Source organism: Acinonyx jubatus, chromosome A2 (assembly GCF_027475565.1).
Source record: "Acinonyx jubatus isolate Ajub_Pintada_27869175 chromosome A2, VMU_Ajub_asm_v1.0, whole genome shotgun sequence".
Taxonomy (NCBI): Eukaryota; Metazoa; Chordata; class Mammalia; order Carnivora; family Felidae; genus Acinonyx; species Acinonyx jubatus.
Window position 1 is genome coordinate 42,843,901 of NC_069383.1, and position 16,917 is coordinate 42,860,817.

Here is a 16,917-nt window from a genome sequence, read left to right on the forward strand (position 1 = left end):
CATAAAGCTTAAAGATCTACCTCTCATTCTAGCCATAAACTCTTGGATGTGCTGTAATGATATTACAGAAGGCAGGTTGATACAAAATAAGATTAGCCAAATTCAAAGTCTTAATCCTTCCACATGACATTTGACATTATCATACCTTGTGCTTCAGGGTATTTGACATTATCATACCTTGTGCTTTCAGAAGTCTGCTCTATTATACTTAATTTTTTGTACATGCCAAATGCCAACCTTTTAAGAATCTTTTATTTGGAATAATTCCAGGTTTACCGAAAAGTTGCAAGGATAATATAAAGAAATGCTGTATATTCTTTACCCAGATTCACCCATTGTTAATGTTTTGCCCCATTTGATTTACAATTAGCATTTACATTGAGTAGTATATGCCCCCCCCACCCAAGCACATGCAATATATACAATTTATTTTCCTCCATTTGAGAGTAGGTTTCACATATCATGCCCCACTATCCCTATGTAATTCAAAGTGCACATCCTAAAACCAAGAAGATTCCATTAAATATCTACAGAAGAGTTAGCAATTTCAGGAAATTTCATGGTGATATAATACTGTGACCTACCATCTGTACTCCGGTTTTGTTAAATGACCAACCCAGTGATGTCCTTTGTAGCATATTTCTTCCTTCAGTACAGATCCAGTTCAGGGTTACATATTGCATGGAGTTATCCTGTTTCTTCAGTCTCCTTTAAGCTGGTACAGCTCTGCAACCTTTCTGTGTCTTTCATGGCAAAGAATTCTTATTTTTCAATGTTTTATAATTTATTACTATTCTTAGTTATCTTGATGCTCAATTCACCCCGGATTTGGTCATCAGGAGCCCCTTAAGCTGGTCCCTATGTCCTTATGACATGCCCTACTTGATTTTTTTTTTTTTTTTTTTTTTTTTAGCACTTCAGTTTCTGGCATAACACGTTGTCCTGGGCTCATCTCATACCTTTTCTGGAACCAGCCATTTCTCCAAGGAGCCCAGATTCCTTTTAGTTGGGGAATATATTAGAAACCAAGATCTGGGTACCAGATATGTACCATATGGGATACGTTTGTTTCTAGGTTCTCTCAGCCAGCAGAGTTGGGAATGCATATATGTGTATAAGCACACACATGTGTGTGTGTGTGTGTGTGTGTGTGTGTGTGTACAGCACGTATTAGAAATCATGAGTCTGTGCTGCTATCTCCAATTCCAGTACACTCCCACAGGGGCTTTTTCTTTTGCTTAGCCCCATTCCCTATCTGCATGTACCTTCTCCCTGGTTCCCAACATCAACATGCTTATTTACTCAATTCAACCATAAACCCCAAATAACTTCATCTTGCTTCACCCATAAAACTGCAATAAACAAACCTTTTAAAAAAGAGTTCAGAGGTTGTTTGCAGTTGGTCCCCTTCTACCCACTCCTTGACCAAGGGAACACAGTCAAATCACATGTTTAGCCATTAGATTAGTTCCTTCTTCATCTTCCTATATGGTTATGTTATTCATTCACAATACAACTGGGTTCACTTGTTCAGTTCCTTACTGTTTTGTTTTTGTGGGTTTTTAAAAATAATAAATGTATTTATTTAATTTATTTTTTGAAGTAAGCTCTACACCTAACATGGGGCTTGAACTCATAAGCCTGAGATAAAGAGTTGCATGCTCTACCTGCTAAGCCAGCCAGCTGCTTTTAATTTTAAAGAAGGATTTTCTTTCCTTCTCATTCTTACTAATCTTTTTAAAAAAACATACATTAACATGCTTCAAACAAAAACCTCATAGAACTAATAAAAAATCATATCTAGGTTGTGGGATGCAAGGTTAATAAGTAAATTGCTCTCCCATATATCAGCAATGAACAATCTAAATTTGAAATTAAAAATACAACACCATTTATATCAGCACCCAAAAAGGGGAAAAAATACTTCGGTGTAAATACAATATATACAAGATCTATATGAGGAAAACTATAAAACTCTGATGAAAGAAATCAAAGAAGATATCAATAAATGGAGAGGGATTCCATGTCTGAGGGTAGGTAGACTCAATATTGCCAAGATGTCAGTTCTTTTCCACTTCTGTAAAGTCAATACAGTCCCAATCAAAATCCCAGCAAGTTTTATGGCTGTCGACAAACTGATTCTAAAGTTTATATGCAAAGGCAAGAGTCCCAGAATAGTCAACGAAATACTGAAGAAGAACAAAGTTGGAGGCTGACTTCAAAACTTACTATAAAGCTAAAGTAATCAAGTCAGTATGGTGAAATAGTAGGCAAGTAGATTAACAAAACAATAGTCCAGAAAATAAACCTTGCACTTTGGTGTTGGGAAAATGGTGCACTGGTTTGGAAAATAGTCTGGCAGTTCATCAACAGGTTAAACACAGAGTTAGCATATGGCCTAGGAATTCCACTCCTAGGCATACACCTAGAAGAAATGAAAACATATGTCCACACAAAAACTTGTACATGAATATTCATAGCATCATTTTTAATAATAGCCAAGAAGTGGAAACCATCCAAATGTTTATCAACTAGTGAATGGATAAAATTTGGCATATCTAGGCAATGGAGTATGTAGCTATAGACAGAAATGAAGTACTGATAAATGCTACAGCATGGACGAATCTTGAAAACATGGTAAAAGAACCAGACACAAAGAACCATGTATTGTATGATTCCACTTATATAAAATATCCAGCATAGGGAGAGTCATAGAGATATAAGACAGACTAGTGGTTGCCAGGGCTGGAAGGTAGGAGGAATGAGAATTACTGCCAATGGATATGGAGGTCTCTTTTGAGGGTAGTGAAAACATGGAATGAGTGGTCATGGTTGCACATCCTAGTGAATATACTAAAGTCACTGAATTCTACCCTTTAAAAGAATGTCTTTTATGGTGTTTGAATTATAGCTCACCGTTATTTTAAAACATGAAAGAAAAAGCTATGCAGTGAATCTTTTTATTTCCAGTCTTTAGTGCCCAACTTGTCAACTTTGAGGACTTCCAGGGGAATAAATCTTATGTACTTGTGAGTTGACTGTGCCATCTAGAATCTTCTCCCTGCCTCATTTTTTTTTAATCTGTAAAAGGAAGATGATACTGCCTATTTTTTAGCCTTGTACAGCCTTAGGCTCTCCATTCTTATTTATTTTTACCCCCTCCTTTTTTTTTAAATTTTCCTAGGAAGAATCATAGCTATTTCTTTGGACTCCCTGGGGAGTGGGGGGAGGGAGGGACGATGATATAAATAATTCCCTCTCCACTCTGAGCCTTGATGTGGTAATAATTGGTACCTTTTATAGAACATTTGCTATATCTATGCACTTCATATACATTATCTGACTTAATATTTGCAACAGCTCTCTGAAGTAGGAGCTAGTGTTATTTCCATTTGAGGTACGAAAAACCTGAGGCGGAGAGAAATTAAGTTCTCAGAACCTACCTCAGTGAGATAGGCAGGATTCACATCCTGTCTGTACTCATAACTGAGACATTGTGCTAACCCCACAAATACTTCTAAATTTTAAGAAAAAAACTTAAAGCGTGCACATTGCCTTTACTGAACCCATATACACACAACCTTAATCAAGAAACATAAAAGCTGCATGATCCAACAAATTTTCTCATAGTGGATTATATAATTGTCACTGATAAGTGTCTCAAGAAGAGTTTCAGATTATGGCAAAGAACAGGAGGGAATTTTAGAGTTCCACATTCATCTTTTGGGGATGGGTCAATGTCTACGTGAAAGCAGGACTCTGTTGCCCAAAGCAAGAGACTGGTGGTCTTGATGTAAACACTTAGTACTCACTTAGGGACACTTTTCCTTCTCCCTTAAACTCTGGTTCCAAGTTAGTTCTTCTAGAGCACAGAAATAATTAGAAAATAGAAACAATGAAGCCCACCGTACTGAAAGACTAGAGGGCAAGTGGAGTCAGGGAGGAACAAGAAAAGACCAGGGATGGAGCAGGGGCCAGGTTGGGGCTGGGCTGAACAGGTTAGAGAGAGATAGGCTTAGCTCATTTGGGTTGGCAGTGAAGTGTAGCATCTGGAGTACAGGATGGGGATAAACTGTGGAGTAGATAGACTGCAGAGATGAAGACCCTCAGGGCAGAATCCAAACATAGCTGGACACAAAGGAGAGAAGGGAAGTGTTGGTACAAGGCACTATATGACTCAACAGATACATTTTTCTAGCTACTTAAGTATATGTGCAAATAGTAACCAGAATCAAATAAAAGAATGTAATAAGGCCATGTAGTCCAAAGTCTTTATTCCATAGTTGGGGAAATAAAAGCTAGAGAAGTAAAGTAAATGGTCCAAAACATACTGGGCTCAGTGCAGTGATATTTCTAGACCACTGTGTCATAATCAAAGTTAAATCTTACATCAATCTAAAATATTATGTGAAATAAAACATAGCACACAGATGCCTTATGCAGCATTGCTGTTTTGCTATGTTTTGCATTTAATCTGCCCACACATATGCTACAATTCACACTTTAATATATTCTAAGACTTCTGGTTATTAATATTGAATGTAGTAATTCTTATAATAGTTACTTTGGTGGTAAATAAAAATAATCTCAGTATATTGGAGTTTTCACATGGAACTACCATCATTAGTTTCATGGAAAAATAGATTTTGGGGGAGGGTGGTGTATGTATGTATGTATATATGTACGTATGTATGTGGTATACATATATTGGTTAAGTCATTTAACAGTGATTACTGAGTACTTTTTTGTTCAAATCAGTGTGTATATACTATGCAATTAGGCAGTGTCTTCACGTGGCCTGGGGGTGGGTGAAGGAATTCATGGATTCCCCCCCCCCCCTTCCTTTGAATGAAATACACCTATATAAGGCTATTCAAGGTCGAAGAGATCTCATTTCATCTACTATAAGCCTGGGTAACAACTGACCAGAGTATGGGTGGCAGAAGGAGCTCCAGTTTTGTTTTTGTATTTTGTTTTATTTTTTATTTGAGAGAGAGCGTGAAGCTAGGAAAGGGGCAGAGGGAGAGAAAGAGAGAGAATCTTCATCATGGAGCCTGACATGGGGTTCGATCCCACGACTCTGGGATCATGACCTGAGCTGAAATCAATTGAGCCACCCAGATGCCCTTAGGAGCTCCAGTTTTAAAAGGAGAATACGCCCCTCGTGGACAAAGAAAATAGACTAGAACTCCCAGAAATTCCAACTTATCACAGGTACCTTTCTCATTTGGATGAAATGGCAGCATTATGCAAAGCATTACACACATTATTTACATTCAAGCTGTATGGTTCACTGACACCTGGTGACTTTCCATTTTCTCCTATGAAGGAGCACTTGCATCCAACTAGAATTTAAGCAGGCTCTATAAAGTAATTCAGTAGCAGTAAATATACTATCTAAAAATGAATCAATCCAAGATATGTAACAGTTTTAGACTGAAGTAGTTGTTTTATAAAATACACATATACAAAAGCATTTCTTTTAGTGGAGGCAACTTGCTGAAATTTGAAAAGATCTTTTAACATATAAAAACAGACCAATTAGAAAATACACAGCCACCAAGAAGCACATACCTATGGTTATCCTATATTTTGGAGACAAAAATAGAGATACATGATTAAACAAAAATATTTTTTTCATCTTTATAAATTTATAGGAGGTCCTGCGAAAATATAAAAAATGAATCCCATTTGGTTCAGCTTTTTAAAACTTGTTAATTGAAATGAATAAAATTACTACATCAAATGGTTCTAAAAGAATATTGGATATGTGGTTCAATTACAGGTGATGTCATTATGAGATCCTAAAAACTTTGCTACCATCTTTGGGGCTAACTCATGGTAATAAACTAGAGATACACACTTTAATGCCAATTCCAACTCCTTGTACCATCAGAGGGGAAAAAAGTACTTTAATGAGTAAGAAACTGAAACAACACTGATACAAACCCATCCTTATGCAGAAGAGCATCAATTACAGTGGAATTAGTATGTTAAATTATCAAATTATAGTGGAAATTTTAACCTTTTCAAAATGATGTTGTCAGAACTACCTCTACCTCTGTCTTTCCTGGTCGATATAACCAAGCTAAATACAGAAGTCCACTTAGCTATGCACTTCAATTTACATCTGTGTATTCATGCAAAGTTAAAGCATTTAAGTTTGTGGGGTGCCTGGGTGGCTCTGTTGATCATCTGACTCTTGCTTTTGGCTCAGGTCATGAGACCAAAGTCGTGAGATGGTGCCCCTGTCTGGCTCTGCTCGGGAGTGTGGAGCCTGCTTAGGATTCTCTCTCTCTCGCCCCTCTACCCCACTCGTGAGTGCGCGCTCTCTCCCTCTCTCTCTCTCTCTCTAAAATAAAAAAACAAAAACAAAAATAAAACACTTAAATTTGATTAAAAAGTTACTTGAATCAATATAAGTAAAGTCATTATTATTTGGAAAACCAAATGTTGGCCATGATGACTATCTTAATTATTTGAAATATGAAATATGCAACATAATTATTTTTATATGGAATTACATTTGTAATTTCCCTACATTTCATATTTAGTAGATGGATTTATTATAAAACTGATTTTTTAAAATAAATTTAAAAAATACCTAAATTTTAAAAATTCTGATTTACAAGTCATTATTGCCATCTGCTGGTTATTTTGATTCATTGCATTTGGGGGATAAAAATTACCAATTGCTTTACTAAGATACTAAGAGAAAACAGATGAGTTTTACATATAGATTAATTAGAAACCTTTACGTAAAACAAATAATTTGCTAAATTATGAGGCATCTTCATATTAAATAGGATAAATAATTCAAGAATATATTGTATTCTATCAAATTACAATGTGCTATTTTAATTGTCAGTTCATCATAGAATAAATATCAAACATGCTGGTTTAAGTTATTATAATAATAAGTATGTAGTTAAAATACAACTCAAATAACTGTTGAAAACAGTAGGTAAAACAAGTGACTGCTGTTGGAAGTTATAGAAAGGTGAAAATGTGCCATGATTCTATTCAACTGAATAAAACTAAGTGCCATGGTTTCCCTCACATACACAAATCTATTCCTCTTCTTAGTAAGAGAATGCATAATTATTTAGGCAACTGTCTCTCGGTTTTTTGAATTAACTAATGAACCTAAAACTCATATTACTGTTTAATAATATGACTACACAGAAATATAATTTAATGAAAAAGAATCCAGGTTAGCAAATATTAATGGTAAGTAACACTTACCAGTATACTTTTAATATGATGCATCTAGAGCAAGATCTAGGAACATTTATTTATTTATTTTTAATGTTTATTTATTTTTGAGAGAGAGAAAGAGACAGCCTGAGTGGGGGAGGGGCAGAGAGAGAGGGAGACACAGAATCTGAAGCAGGCTCCAGGCTTGAGCTGTCAGCACAGAGCCCCCATGCGGGGCTCAAACTCACAAACTGCAAGATCATGAGCTGAGCTGAAGTCGGACACTTGACTGACTGAGCCACCCAGGAGCCCCCAGGAATATTTTTTTAAATTAAGAATGTACTATGTTTTACATGCTTTAACATTTGTCAGATGAGAGCACAAATATTAGAGTGGCTAAGCTTCTAGCTCAAGGTCATACCACAGTAATCTTCCATATATGAGCCCACTATGTAAAAGATTTAAAATGGAGCCTGGCATATAGTTAATTGTATGCATTTACTGTATGCCTAAATCATATATATCCTGCTTCTTATACCTTTTTTTATAAAATTTTAAAAATGTTTTATTTATTTTTGAGACAGAGAGAGACAGAGTGTGAGCAGGGGAGGGGAAGAGAGAGAGCGAGACACAGAATCCAAAGCAGGATCCAGGCTCTGCGCTGTCAGCCACAGCCCTCTAACTCACAAACCAGGAGATCATGACTTGAGCTGAAGTCAGACACTTAACTGGCTGAGCCACCCAGGGGCCCCTGCTTCTTATACCTTAAACACTATATCTTGAGTATTTTTCTATATTGTTAAATATTCATTCCAATGACTTTAGTCAATTTAGGAATGTTTCACTGCATGAGTATTCTATCATTTGCTATTTGATGTTTAGGTTATTTCTAATTTTCACTGATAGAAGAAATAATACAATGATAATTCTTATAAAAATTATGTTTTAAATGGTAAAAGTGACCAGATTTACACTTTCAAGAGCTAAACCAAGGGTAAGAATATGCTTTATTCTGTTAGTACACTGAGTGATCCAAAAGGCAACTGGAAACTCCAGGAAACAAATTAACAAATTGGCCAAAAAGTGTCACATAGGAAATAGGAAATAGGCGAAAGAAACTGAAGGGTAGGAAACAAAAATCAGAAAGTTCAGAATTGTACAAGAGAATGACACTGAAAATGACATCTGGTCAACATTCCAGTAGCATCCACTCCTTCCTTCCCACAAAAATGCCCACCCTCATGAAAAACAGAAACATAAATCATATAAAGTCACTTAAATGAATAATCTATTAACAAGGACCCTCAAATTATCTTAAAAATATTCAACTACATATAGCTCAACAGCAATACATCTATTAAAATAACAGACAGTTGAAGGATAGGTAGATCCATTGAGCAATCACGATTTTTTTTTAAAAGCACACATAGTCATATTAATTTCAGGTAAAGTAGGTATAAAGTTCATCCAACTTGAAATGTCTGTGGGAAAAAATAAATTTCCCAAATTGACTACAGAAGAAGTAGACAATGTAAATAGACCAATAATCATGAAGGAGACTGAAAGATTAAAGGAAGAAAAAAGGCTTCCAACCAGATGTTGTAATATAGACAAAAAGGTACGAATCCACCCAGTTCATTTTATAAATCTAATATAACTCTACTAAAAAATAATCATAGAATTTCACTTACTGTTCTCAAAAAATATTAAAATACATAAAAATAAGGTATTTTGAGTTTGCATATTTATTCAATAACATATTTTTATCAACCACCTATAAATACTTTTCATTTTAAACTCAATATTGGACAATTTACTAGGTATTACAACTTGGGCAAATTACTATATCCTTGATCCTCAGTTTTCTAATTTGTACAAAGTTATTGTATGAATTAAATGAGGAAATATTTTAAGCACCAAACACAGTGCCAGGAATGTAGAAATGTTCTTTGAAAAAAACTTACAAGACAACAAGTTAATAACAGTACTTACTGAATTTAAATAAGTGACAAGAGGAATACTATGGTCAGTAGTTGCTTTAGACCTTCAGAGAAGGGGGAATTCATGTGGGCTGGGGCTTGGAAGGTGACAGAATTCAGATTTGCAGGGAGAAATGGATGAAAAAGCTAGGGGATACTTTCTGGTATGAGCAAAGGGATAGATAGTTATAGAGTCTCATGCTCCGGACCTTACTCAAAATTACTGGAAAGTTTGTGTCCAGGAAAGTGGGAAATTAAAGTTGAAAAGGCAGATGGGGGCCGATTATTGAAGGCACTGATGAGTAAGCCAAGAAGTTTACATTTCATTTGTGGGCTATGGGAACCATGAACTTTTTTTTTTTTTTTTTGGGGGGGGAGAGAGAGAGAGAGAGAGAGAAAGAGAGAGAGAGACTGCACTCATGTAAGCAGAGGAGAGGGGTGGGGGGTGGGGAGAGAGAATCTTAAACAGGCTTCATATTCAGCGCTGAGGCCCACGCAGGGCTCTATCCCATGATCCTGGGATCATGACCTGAGCAGAAATCAAGAGTCAGACGCTTAACTGAGCCACCTAGACGCCCCTACCATGAACATTTTTGAGAGATGTTGCATCAGGAAAATTAATCTGGCCAAAATGAGCCATAGATTTGATGGGGGAGGTGGGGATTAGGGAGTTCAATCTGATCCATCATAAAACAGATGGGAAGTGAAGAATGTGTGGACTCCAAAGATGCCAAAGGACATGGAAAATGACAATGAATCATGTCCATCTTTGCCAGACGCTGTGGCATCGTGTTTGGCTATGTGGTGACTGTAGGGCTGGGTAGGGTCTGGTTTAGCAAGGTGAGAGCGCTGAGGACAATGATTCTATGCCCAAGGAATTCTGTCTTAGCAACAATTATTAGTTGGGACACACACTTCCACTTGTGAAAATTAATAGAAGGAAATCTCATTTCAAACGGAGTCTAAAGGCCAGAAGGGGGAGCTACCACACTGTACCACTGGAGGTCAATTACAGACCGCAACAAAAGACGCATCAATAAGAAAGAATCATCAATTCCAAGTCCTAACAGAGAAAGAGGTACATTGTATCTCCCACAAAAACATCGGTAAACAGCAAGTCCGCTAATGAGAAATCCTCATGCACTCTTAACGTTCAAAATAACCCCTCCCAACTGTCTCCTAATAAGTTCTCTGTTGCATTCACCTCTGGTTTTGCCTATAGCTTTCATTTCTCTGATATTCCTAAATCAGCACCCCCCCCCCTTTTTTTTGGCTGATAAAACAACTTTAAATTTCAAGGTCCACATACTTCAACAATGGATTCATAAATGCCGCCCTCCAAGGGTAACCGCGGTGTTACTGAACTCATGCCAACCTGAGGCCTTGAGGCTCAGCCTGCTCTGCCACATGTTGCCTATGGCCTTCGACCAATCCCTCTCTGTAGGAGGCATTTAATGTCCAATGCAAGGTGTGCGTAGGAGGGGAGGAGAGATGTTCCCAAAAGTGCCTTCCCTCCCTCTCTTTCTATGGTTCTTTCTTTCAACTAAACTCTCTTTCCCTTTTAATTACTTCCAGACGCACAAGCTTTTGGTTGAAATAACAAAGCTAACCCTGAACAGGAAAATAATAATAATAATAATAATAATAATAATAATAATAATAATTAAATAGGAATTCCTCCTACTTCCCCGCCAGCAGGACCATGGAGCCAAGGTGTGCGCAGGGGCGGCCAGCGTCCCAGGACGCGCGCAGGGATTTGAGTGGGGCAGTGAGCCTGTGCTGCGCGCGGGGCTGGTTAGGGGGGCAAGGGGTGCTCCTGGGGGATGCACGGGATGCAGGGCGCAGGGGCTGCGCGCGTCGGATGCGCGAGGGGACCGTGCGTGGTGCGCGTGGAGGGCGCGCGCGGGGCCGGGGCTGTCTGGGCCTCAGGCCCCTCCCTCCCGGTTTCCCGGTCGCCATGACGACCGGGCGGCCCTCAACGGCGGCGGGGGCTGGTCGTTGAGGCCGCGACCCGAGCCAGGCCCCAGCGGACCTCGCCCGACTGGGCTGGGCCCGCGCCAGCCAGAGACCCAGCTCCAGCTGAACAGGGACTATGAGAAAATGGTCGGGCAAACCAGGAGAAAGCTCAAAGAAGCGGCTTCAGAGCCGGTGCAGTCCTCGCGCTCCGTGCAGTCCCGGCGGCGGCGCCGGGCCACCGGAGCCGGGGAGCCGGAGATGGAGGAGCCGCAGGCGGAGACGGAAAAGCGGCAGCCGCCTTTGCCTGTAGGCGGGGGGAACCTGCCGGGGGGCTCCCGGGATTACTCGCCGCGGAGGACCCGAAACGTGAAAGCGCAAAATTGCATGCAAATGGAAGTGGTCGCCAAGACCCTTCTTCTCGGCCGCTTCCAGTTCCTCAGCTGTTTGCTGGAGCAGCTCCGGGAGAAGGTGCTGCAGTTTCGGAGACGACAGGTCAACAGCAGGACCTCCTTCGGCATAGGTGAGCAGAGGGGGGCGGGGGCGCCGGTGGCAAGGCCGGGAGGGCCTCTGAGCCCGGGTTTGAAGCGGTTTGGCCGAGTCTTCAAGATCAGTTTAACAAACAAGCTTAGCAGTTCTAATGACAAGGTCCAGCTCTGGAAGATCGCTGAAGAATTCCAGCCCCCCTGGTTCTTCTTTTAAAACAAGAGTCCCGGGTTTGGGGGGGGGGCATCGTGGTCACCCCCTGTGCCACCACCAAAAGGTCGTTTTAATCAGGGCAGCCATTTATCACGGGTTCTAAAAACGATAGGCTACTTCTTGGGGCACCCATGTTCCTCTTGTACCTTAAAGCAAAATAAAGTGTTGGTTTAATTAGCTGAGAACCTTTAATAGTTTACTTCCATCTTGCTGTAGAAATTCACTGCTTGGATTTGGGGGATTTTTTTTTTAAGGCACTTGAAAGATTGTTTATTTACATTCTTCATTTTCTGTAGTTTAAGAGTTAATTTAAATGTTGCCGTTTCAGTAAAATCAGATTTGAGCCTAGTCCTCGTTCAGATGGGCTACTGATGTAGGTTGAAACATGGAGAAATGTCTGCTAATGTAAGTTGTTGTGATTTCTTTTAGTCATAAGCTGACTGCTGATGTTAGAGAAGAATGGGTCTCCACATGTGGGGTATTAACAAATACGAGAGGAATAATAGATGGGAATTCACACTTACATTTTATCAGATGTGTAGTTGTGGCAGCACATACATCCCACATCCAGAATCAGCGTGGACACCACGCTGTTTCACCAACCCCAACACCAGCTCCTGAGCACCCATGTCTGGCACACCGAGGGCATTCCCTGAGTGCTGGGTGAAGTAAGGACTGAATATATTAAGTGCTAGGAGAGTTCAGAAGAGGAAACTAACACTTTAAGATGGGAAGTGGGAAATAAGGTCAGCAAAGACTTTTAGGAAAAGGTGGGATTAGAATTGTGATTCAAAAGTTAACATCTGGCTGTGTGAGGCAGAGGACAGCAAGTATTAGAGGCCCGAGGAATGGCATAATTGAAGTGGAGGGAGTAAGAAAATATAAAGGTGAAGTAAGACTGCAAAGGAAGGTGACAAAAGTGGGAAGTAAGTTCACAAGGTGGGCTGGGACGAGCAGTGGAGAGTCTAACCCAAAACTTGGGTTAAGGAATTTGAACTTCATTCTGTGGAAGCAACTGATGGATTCTTTAAGGAAAGAAAAACAAAACCAACTTTTTTTTAAGGAGATGAAATGCCCGTCATATAAAATTAACCATTTTAAAGTGAACAATTCTGTGGATACATTCACAGTGTTAGCCTTGAATAATTTTAAAATCGAGTGACATGATTAACATGGTAGTGGTTTGTAAAATGGACCCATGACGGATGGAGAAGAGCAGAAAAACATGATTGGAATACCAGAATCAAGGCAACAGTGGTCTTAGCAAGGGTGGCAACAGCAGGACTGGAGAGGGGAGGGGAGGGGAGGGGAGGGGAGGGGAGGACAGAGGTGAGAGTCCATGGAAGCATATTGTGAGCGCTGGGTAGGTGGTGAGGTAGATGAGGTGGGAGGACAGGGAGAGAGAAAGTTCAGCAATGAGGATTATAGATTTGGGAATTATCCATGTAGAAGTGAGCTGAAACTTGAGGATTGAGATTCCCATGAGAGAAAAGTGGGCAAAGCAGAGATACTTGAGAAAACCCCTTCTACTTAGTTTTCAGAGAGGAGAGGAAAAGGAAAAGCCAGATATGCATATAAAAACAGAGGCCAGAAAAACTGGAAGAGTTGGTGTAATAAAAGATGAAGCAATCTAAGAATCTGGTCAGATGCTAGAGAGAGGTTTGAAAAGCATAAGAATTTAAAGAGGCCATTGGTCATTAAAGAAAAAAAAAAAAAGACCAGGAACATAGAAACATAAAAGAAAGATGTTGTGCAAGAATCTTGGCAGCAAATGGGGTTATGGGTGGGGGAGAGAATCTGTCATAGTTTGAAGTGAAGTGCTGTTAGATCAACCAAAGTGTTTTAGGGCTTAGGAGAATTGAAGGCTGAAGGGAAAGATCAAGGGGAGAGGGTGAGATTCAGGTTCCAAGAGAGGAAGTAGTTGAAGTCTTGGAATCTTTGAGAAGAGTGGAATTAGAGGCACAAATTTGAGAAGCTAACTGGAAAAGAGAGAGATCCTTCCTTTGCTGAGATAGATGGTAGAGAATAGCAAAGCAAGGATTAGTATATACAGAAATGTTAAAGTGGGTATAAAAGAAGTTAGGAGTGCTTGTATCAGATGATCTCCGTTTCAGTGAAATATGAGGCTAGGTCACTTTCAGAGGTGAGATTGACAGGATACAGGGATCAGGAGACATGCTTTTTATCACAGCTTTGGAAGGGACTGTGATAAGCACTTCATGCGTTTAGAATATTGGCTTCATTACACCTTATCATTTTATCAGGTGTGGAATGTGGGGTAAAGGGAAGGAATGAGAGGCATAAGAATATTTTGAAGATTTTTGGAAAGCTAGATGGCTCAAGTAGGATATTTGATCTTTTCCCTTTCCTTAAACACCATTTTTAAGAGTTTTTGCCACTATATGTAATTGCCTAGAGAGTGAGAGAGAGATTATAAATATAAGTTGAATGAGGTAGTATGTGTTTATCTTAAGGCTAATGAAACCTTATCAAAGGGGCATCTGCTTTAAGTTGAGAGAGCAGGTATAGGTTTAATTTCAGAGTGGTTCACAGTATATTACATATGAGCTAGAAAGAGCTAACATATGTAATAAATATATATTTAAAAATTTTTTTAACGTTTCTTTATTTTTGAGAGAGGGAGACAGAGTGTAAGTGGGGGGTGGGGCAGAGAGAGAGGGAGACACAGAATCTGAAGCAGGCTCCAGGCTCGGAGCTGTCAGCACAGAGCCCGATGTGGAGCTCTAACTCACAAGCCGTGGGATCATGACCTGAGCTAAAGTCAGATGCTCAACCGACTGAGCCACCCAGGCGCCCCTGTACTTTTTCTATAAAGAGCCAGGCAGTAAATATTTCAGGCTTCACAGGTCACGTACAGTCTCCATTGCCTGTTCTTCTTCCATATCTGTACAACCCTTGACAACCCTTTAAAAATGTAACAAGCATTTTTAGCTTGTGGACAGTACAAAAACAGACCAAGGGCTATAGTTGCTGATCATGTAAAATCAAGTAAATCTTCTGAGAAGTATTAAAGAGTGGTTGGGACCAGATGGTTAGGAACATGGAGAACAAGAGCTGGAGAAGCATGGCTGGGAATTTTTTTCAAAATTGCAATTTATTATTATTACTTAATTTTTTATCGACTTAATTTATTTTGTTAGTCCAGGTGAGTAATTTCTTGAATTTTTAAGAGGCTCAAATTTGTGGTTTGCTAAAATGATTTGCCAGGCATATTTGGGACAACCATAAGAAATATTATTATAAAATCTTGGAGAGGAGACAGGACATTAGGAATAGCTGAGTGAATTCACTCCTCTGTGATAGTAACAAAAGTACTTGGAAAATTGTCAGAATCAATTTTTCAAAATTTTACAAAAATAACCAAAGGGTTACAGTACTCTAGAGAACAGGTATTCAAAAAACGACTGCAATTCTGTAAGAACAGCAGAGTTTGTGGCGTTTTGTTTAGGCCTCATCCCGTGCCCCTTCCCCAGCTCTGTTGTATCCTTGAAAACAAGCAGTGTTCCAGCCACCAGAGGAGTCATTGTTTGACCTGTCTCCATACCCACAGGAGTGTCACTGTTTGACCTGTCTCCACGCCCTCTGTTAAAGCCTCATTCATAGGGCGCAGACAGGGCAGCTCTAGATGGGTCTCCCAGGCCAGGTGTCTGGGAGCAATCAAAGCTCCATATATAGGGGCTTTCAGGTGTGCTGCTGAGGAAGGCATTTCCTGCATTTAACAATCTTCTGATGAGCTCGAGGGAAAGTGGTCTACGGTGGCTCCTGTAGGCTAGATTCAATTCTGAAAGGATTGAGCTGAGCATAGTGTATATGTGTGCTTGTTTTAAAAATTTTATTGTAAAGAAATAGAGAATAAGAGGGAGAAGAGAGAATAAACTGAAAATCACAAAGAAGCACAAAATCAGTAATTTCATCACTCTTTTGCAATTTATGTGAATGAGATCTAGTCTTCCAAATCTTCCTTTGCTCCTCGGCCCTCCCTTGCAGAGGTGAGAACTATTCATAATTTGTTCTATGTCTGTTTGTAAATTTTTCCTATTTTATACAGATGGAATTATTTAGCCATCTTGCTAAATATGTGTGCTGTCTTAAGGCATAGAAGGGAATGCATTTGAAGTACTTGTTTTAAGGGTATATTACGATAAAGCAGCTTTTAATAACTTTTTTGTTTGTTTTTCCAGCTGCCTTTGTGGGAGTTTTGCACTGGTAAGATTAGTTGCAGTTTTAAATGAATAAAAACATTTGGATTCAAAATTGACATTGCTGTTTGCATACAAACAATAAGACAATAACCGCTTGCTATGTGTATATAATATCTGTGTACCAGTTTACACATATTTGTTATTTTAAAAAAAAATGTGAAGCAGCATTTACAAAATAGATGCATTAAAGGAATAGTACTTATGAATTAAAATATTTTTGTGTTACCCAAGGATTCACCACTATATTTCTTAAATATCTAGCTTTCTACTGTATTATGCATGTTTATTTCATCTAAAAAAAATTCCCTTATCTTACAGTAAATGTGTGTTGTTAGTGACATAAACATAAGTTTTAAACATAAAACATAAACATAGTGACTAAAACATAAGTTTTAGTAACACTTGTCAGCTGGAAATCAGGTAGAAATGAAACTAAAGATGCTACTGTGGTATTACAGAATTAAATGAGCACGCACATGTACCTTATTTTACACAAGTGACCTGTCTATAAAAACTATATGTAATTTAATATTTTTCCTCTGATGTATTTTCATTTCTATAAGAGCTCAGGAATTTTTACTCTTAGGAAGAGTGGGATCTGCCTCACATATTTTCAGGGCTGTTCTGGCCATTTAGTTTGCAGGGAGATTTTGATTTTAGAACTAAGGCTGTAATGGTAAGAAACATTTCCTATAGCTAGTGTTACCCTGGCATATGTATGTCTTACATGTAAATCAAGGTACGTGAAGACAGGGTTGATATATAGAAGTTTGCTTTCTGTGTGTTTGGAAAGCATCTACTCGGTAAGTTAAGGATAGCAGAATTGCTATTTATTATCACATGTGCTCCTATTTTCACTACACAGC

At 39.0% G+C, this 16,917-nt stretch overlaps 1 protein-coding gene across 1 annotated transcript in view; it reads left to right on the forward strand.

Moving 5' to 3' along the window:
• The first annotated feature begins 11,123 nt into the window (after positions 1-11,123).
• Positions 11,124-16,917, forward strand: part of DPY19L2 (dpy-19 like 2) — a 95,083-nt gene continuing 89,289 nt past the window's right edge. The window contains exons 1-2 of the mRNA XM_015065059.3: positions 11,124-11,652; positions 16,031-16,055. Of these exons, the coding sequence (XP_014920545.2) occupies positions 11,277-11,652; positions 16,031-16,055 (401 nt within the window). The 5' untranslated portion in view covers positions 11,124-11,276. The remainder of the gene's footprint in view (positions 11,653-16,030; positions 16,056-16,917) is intronic.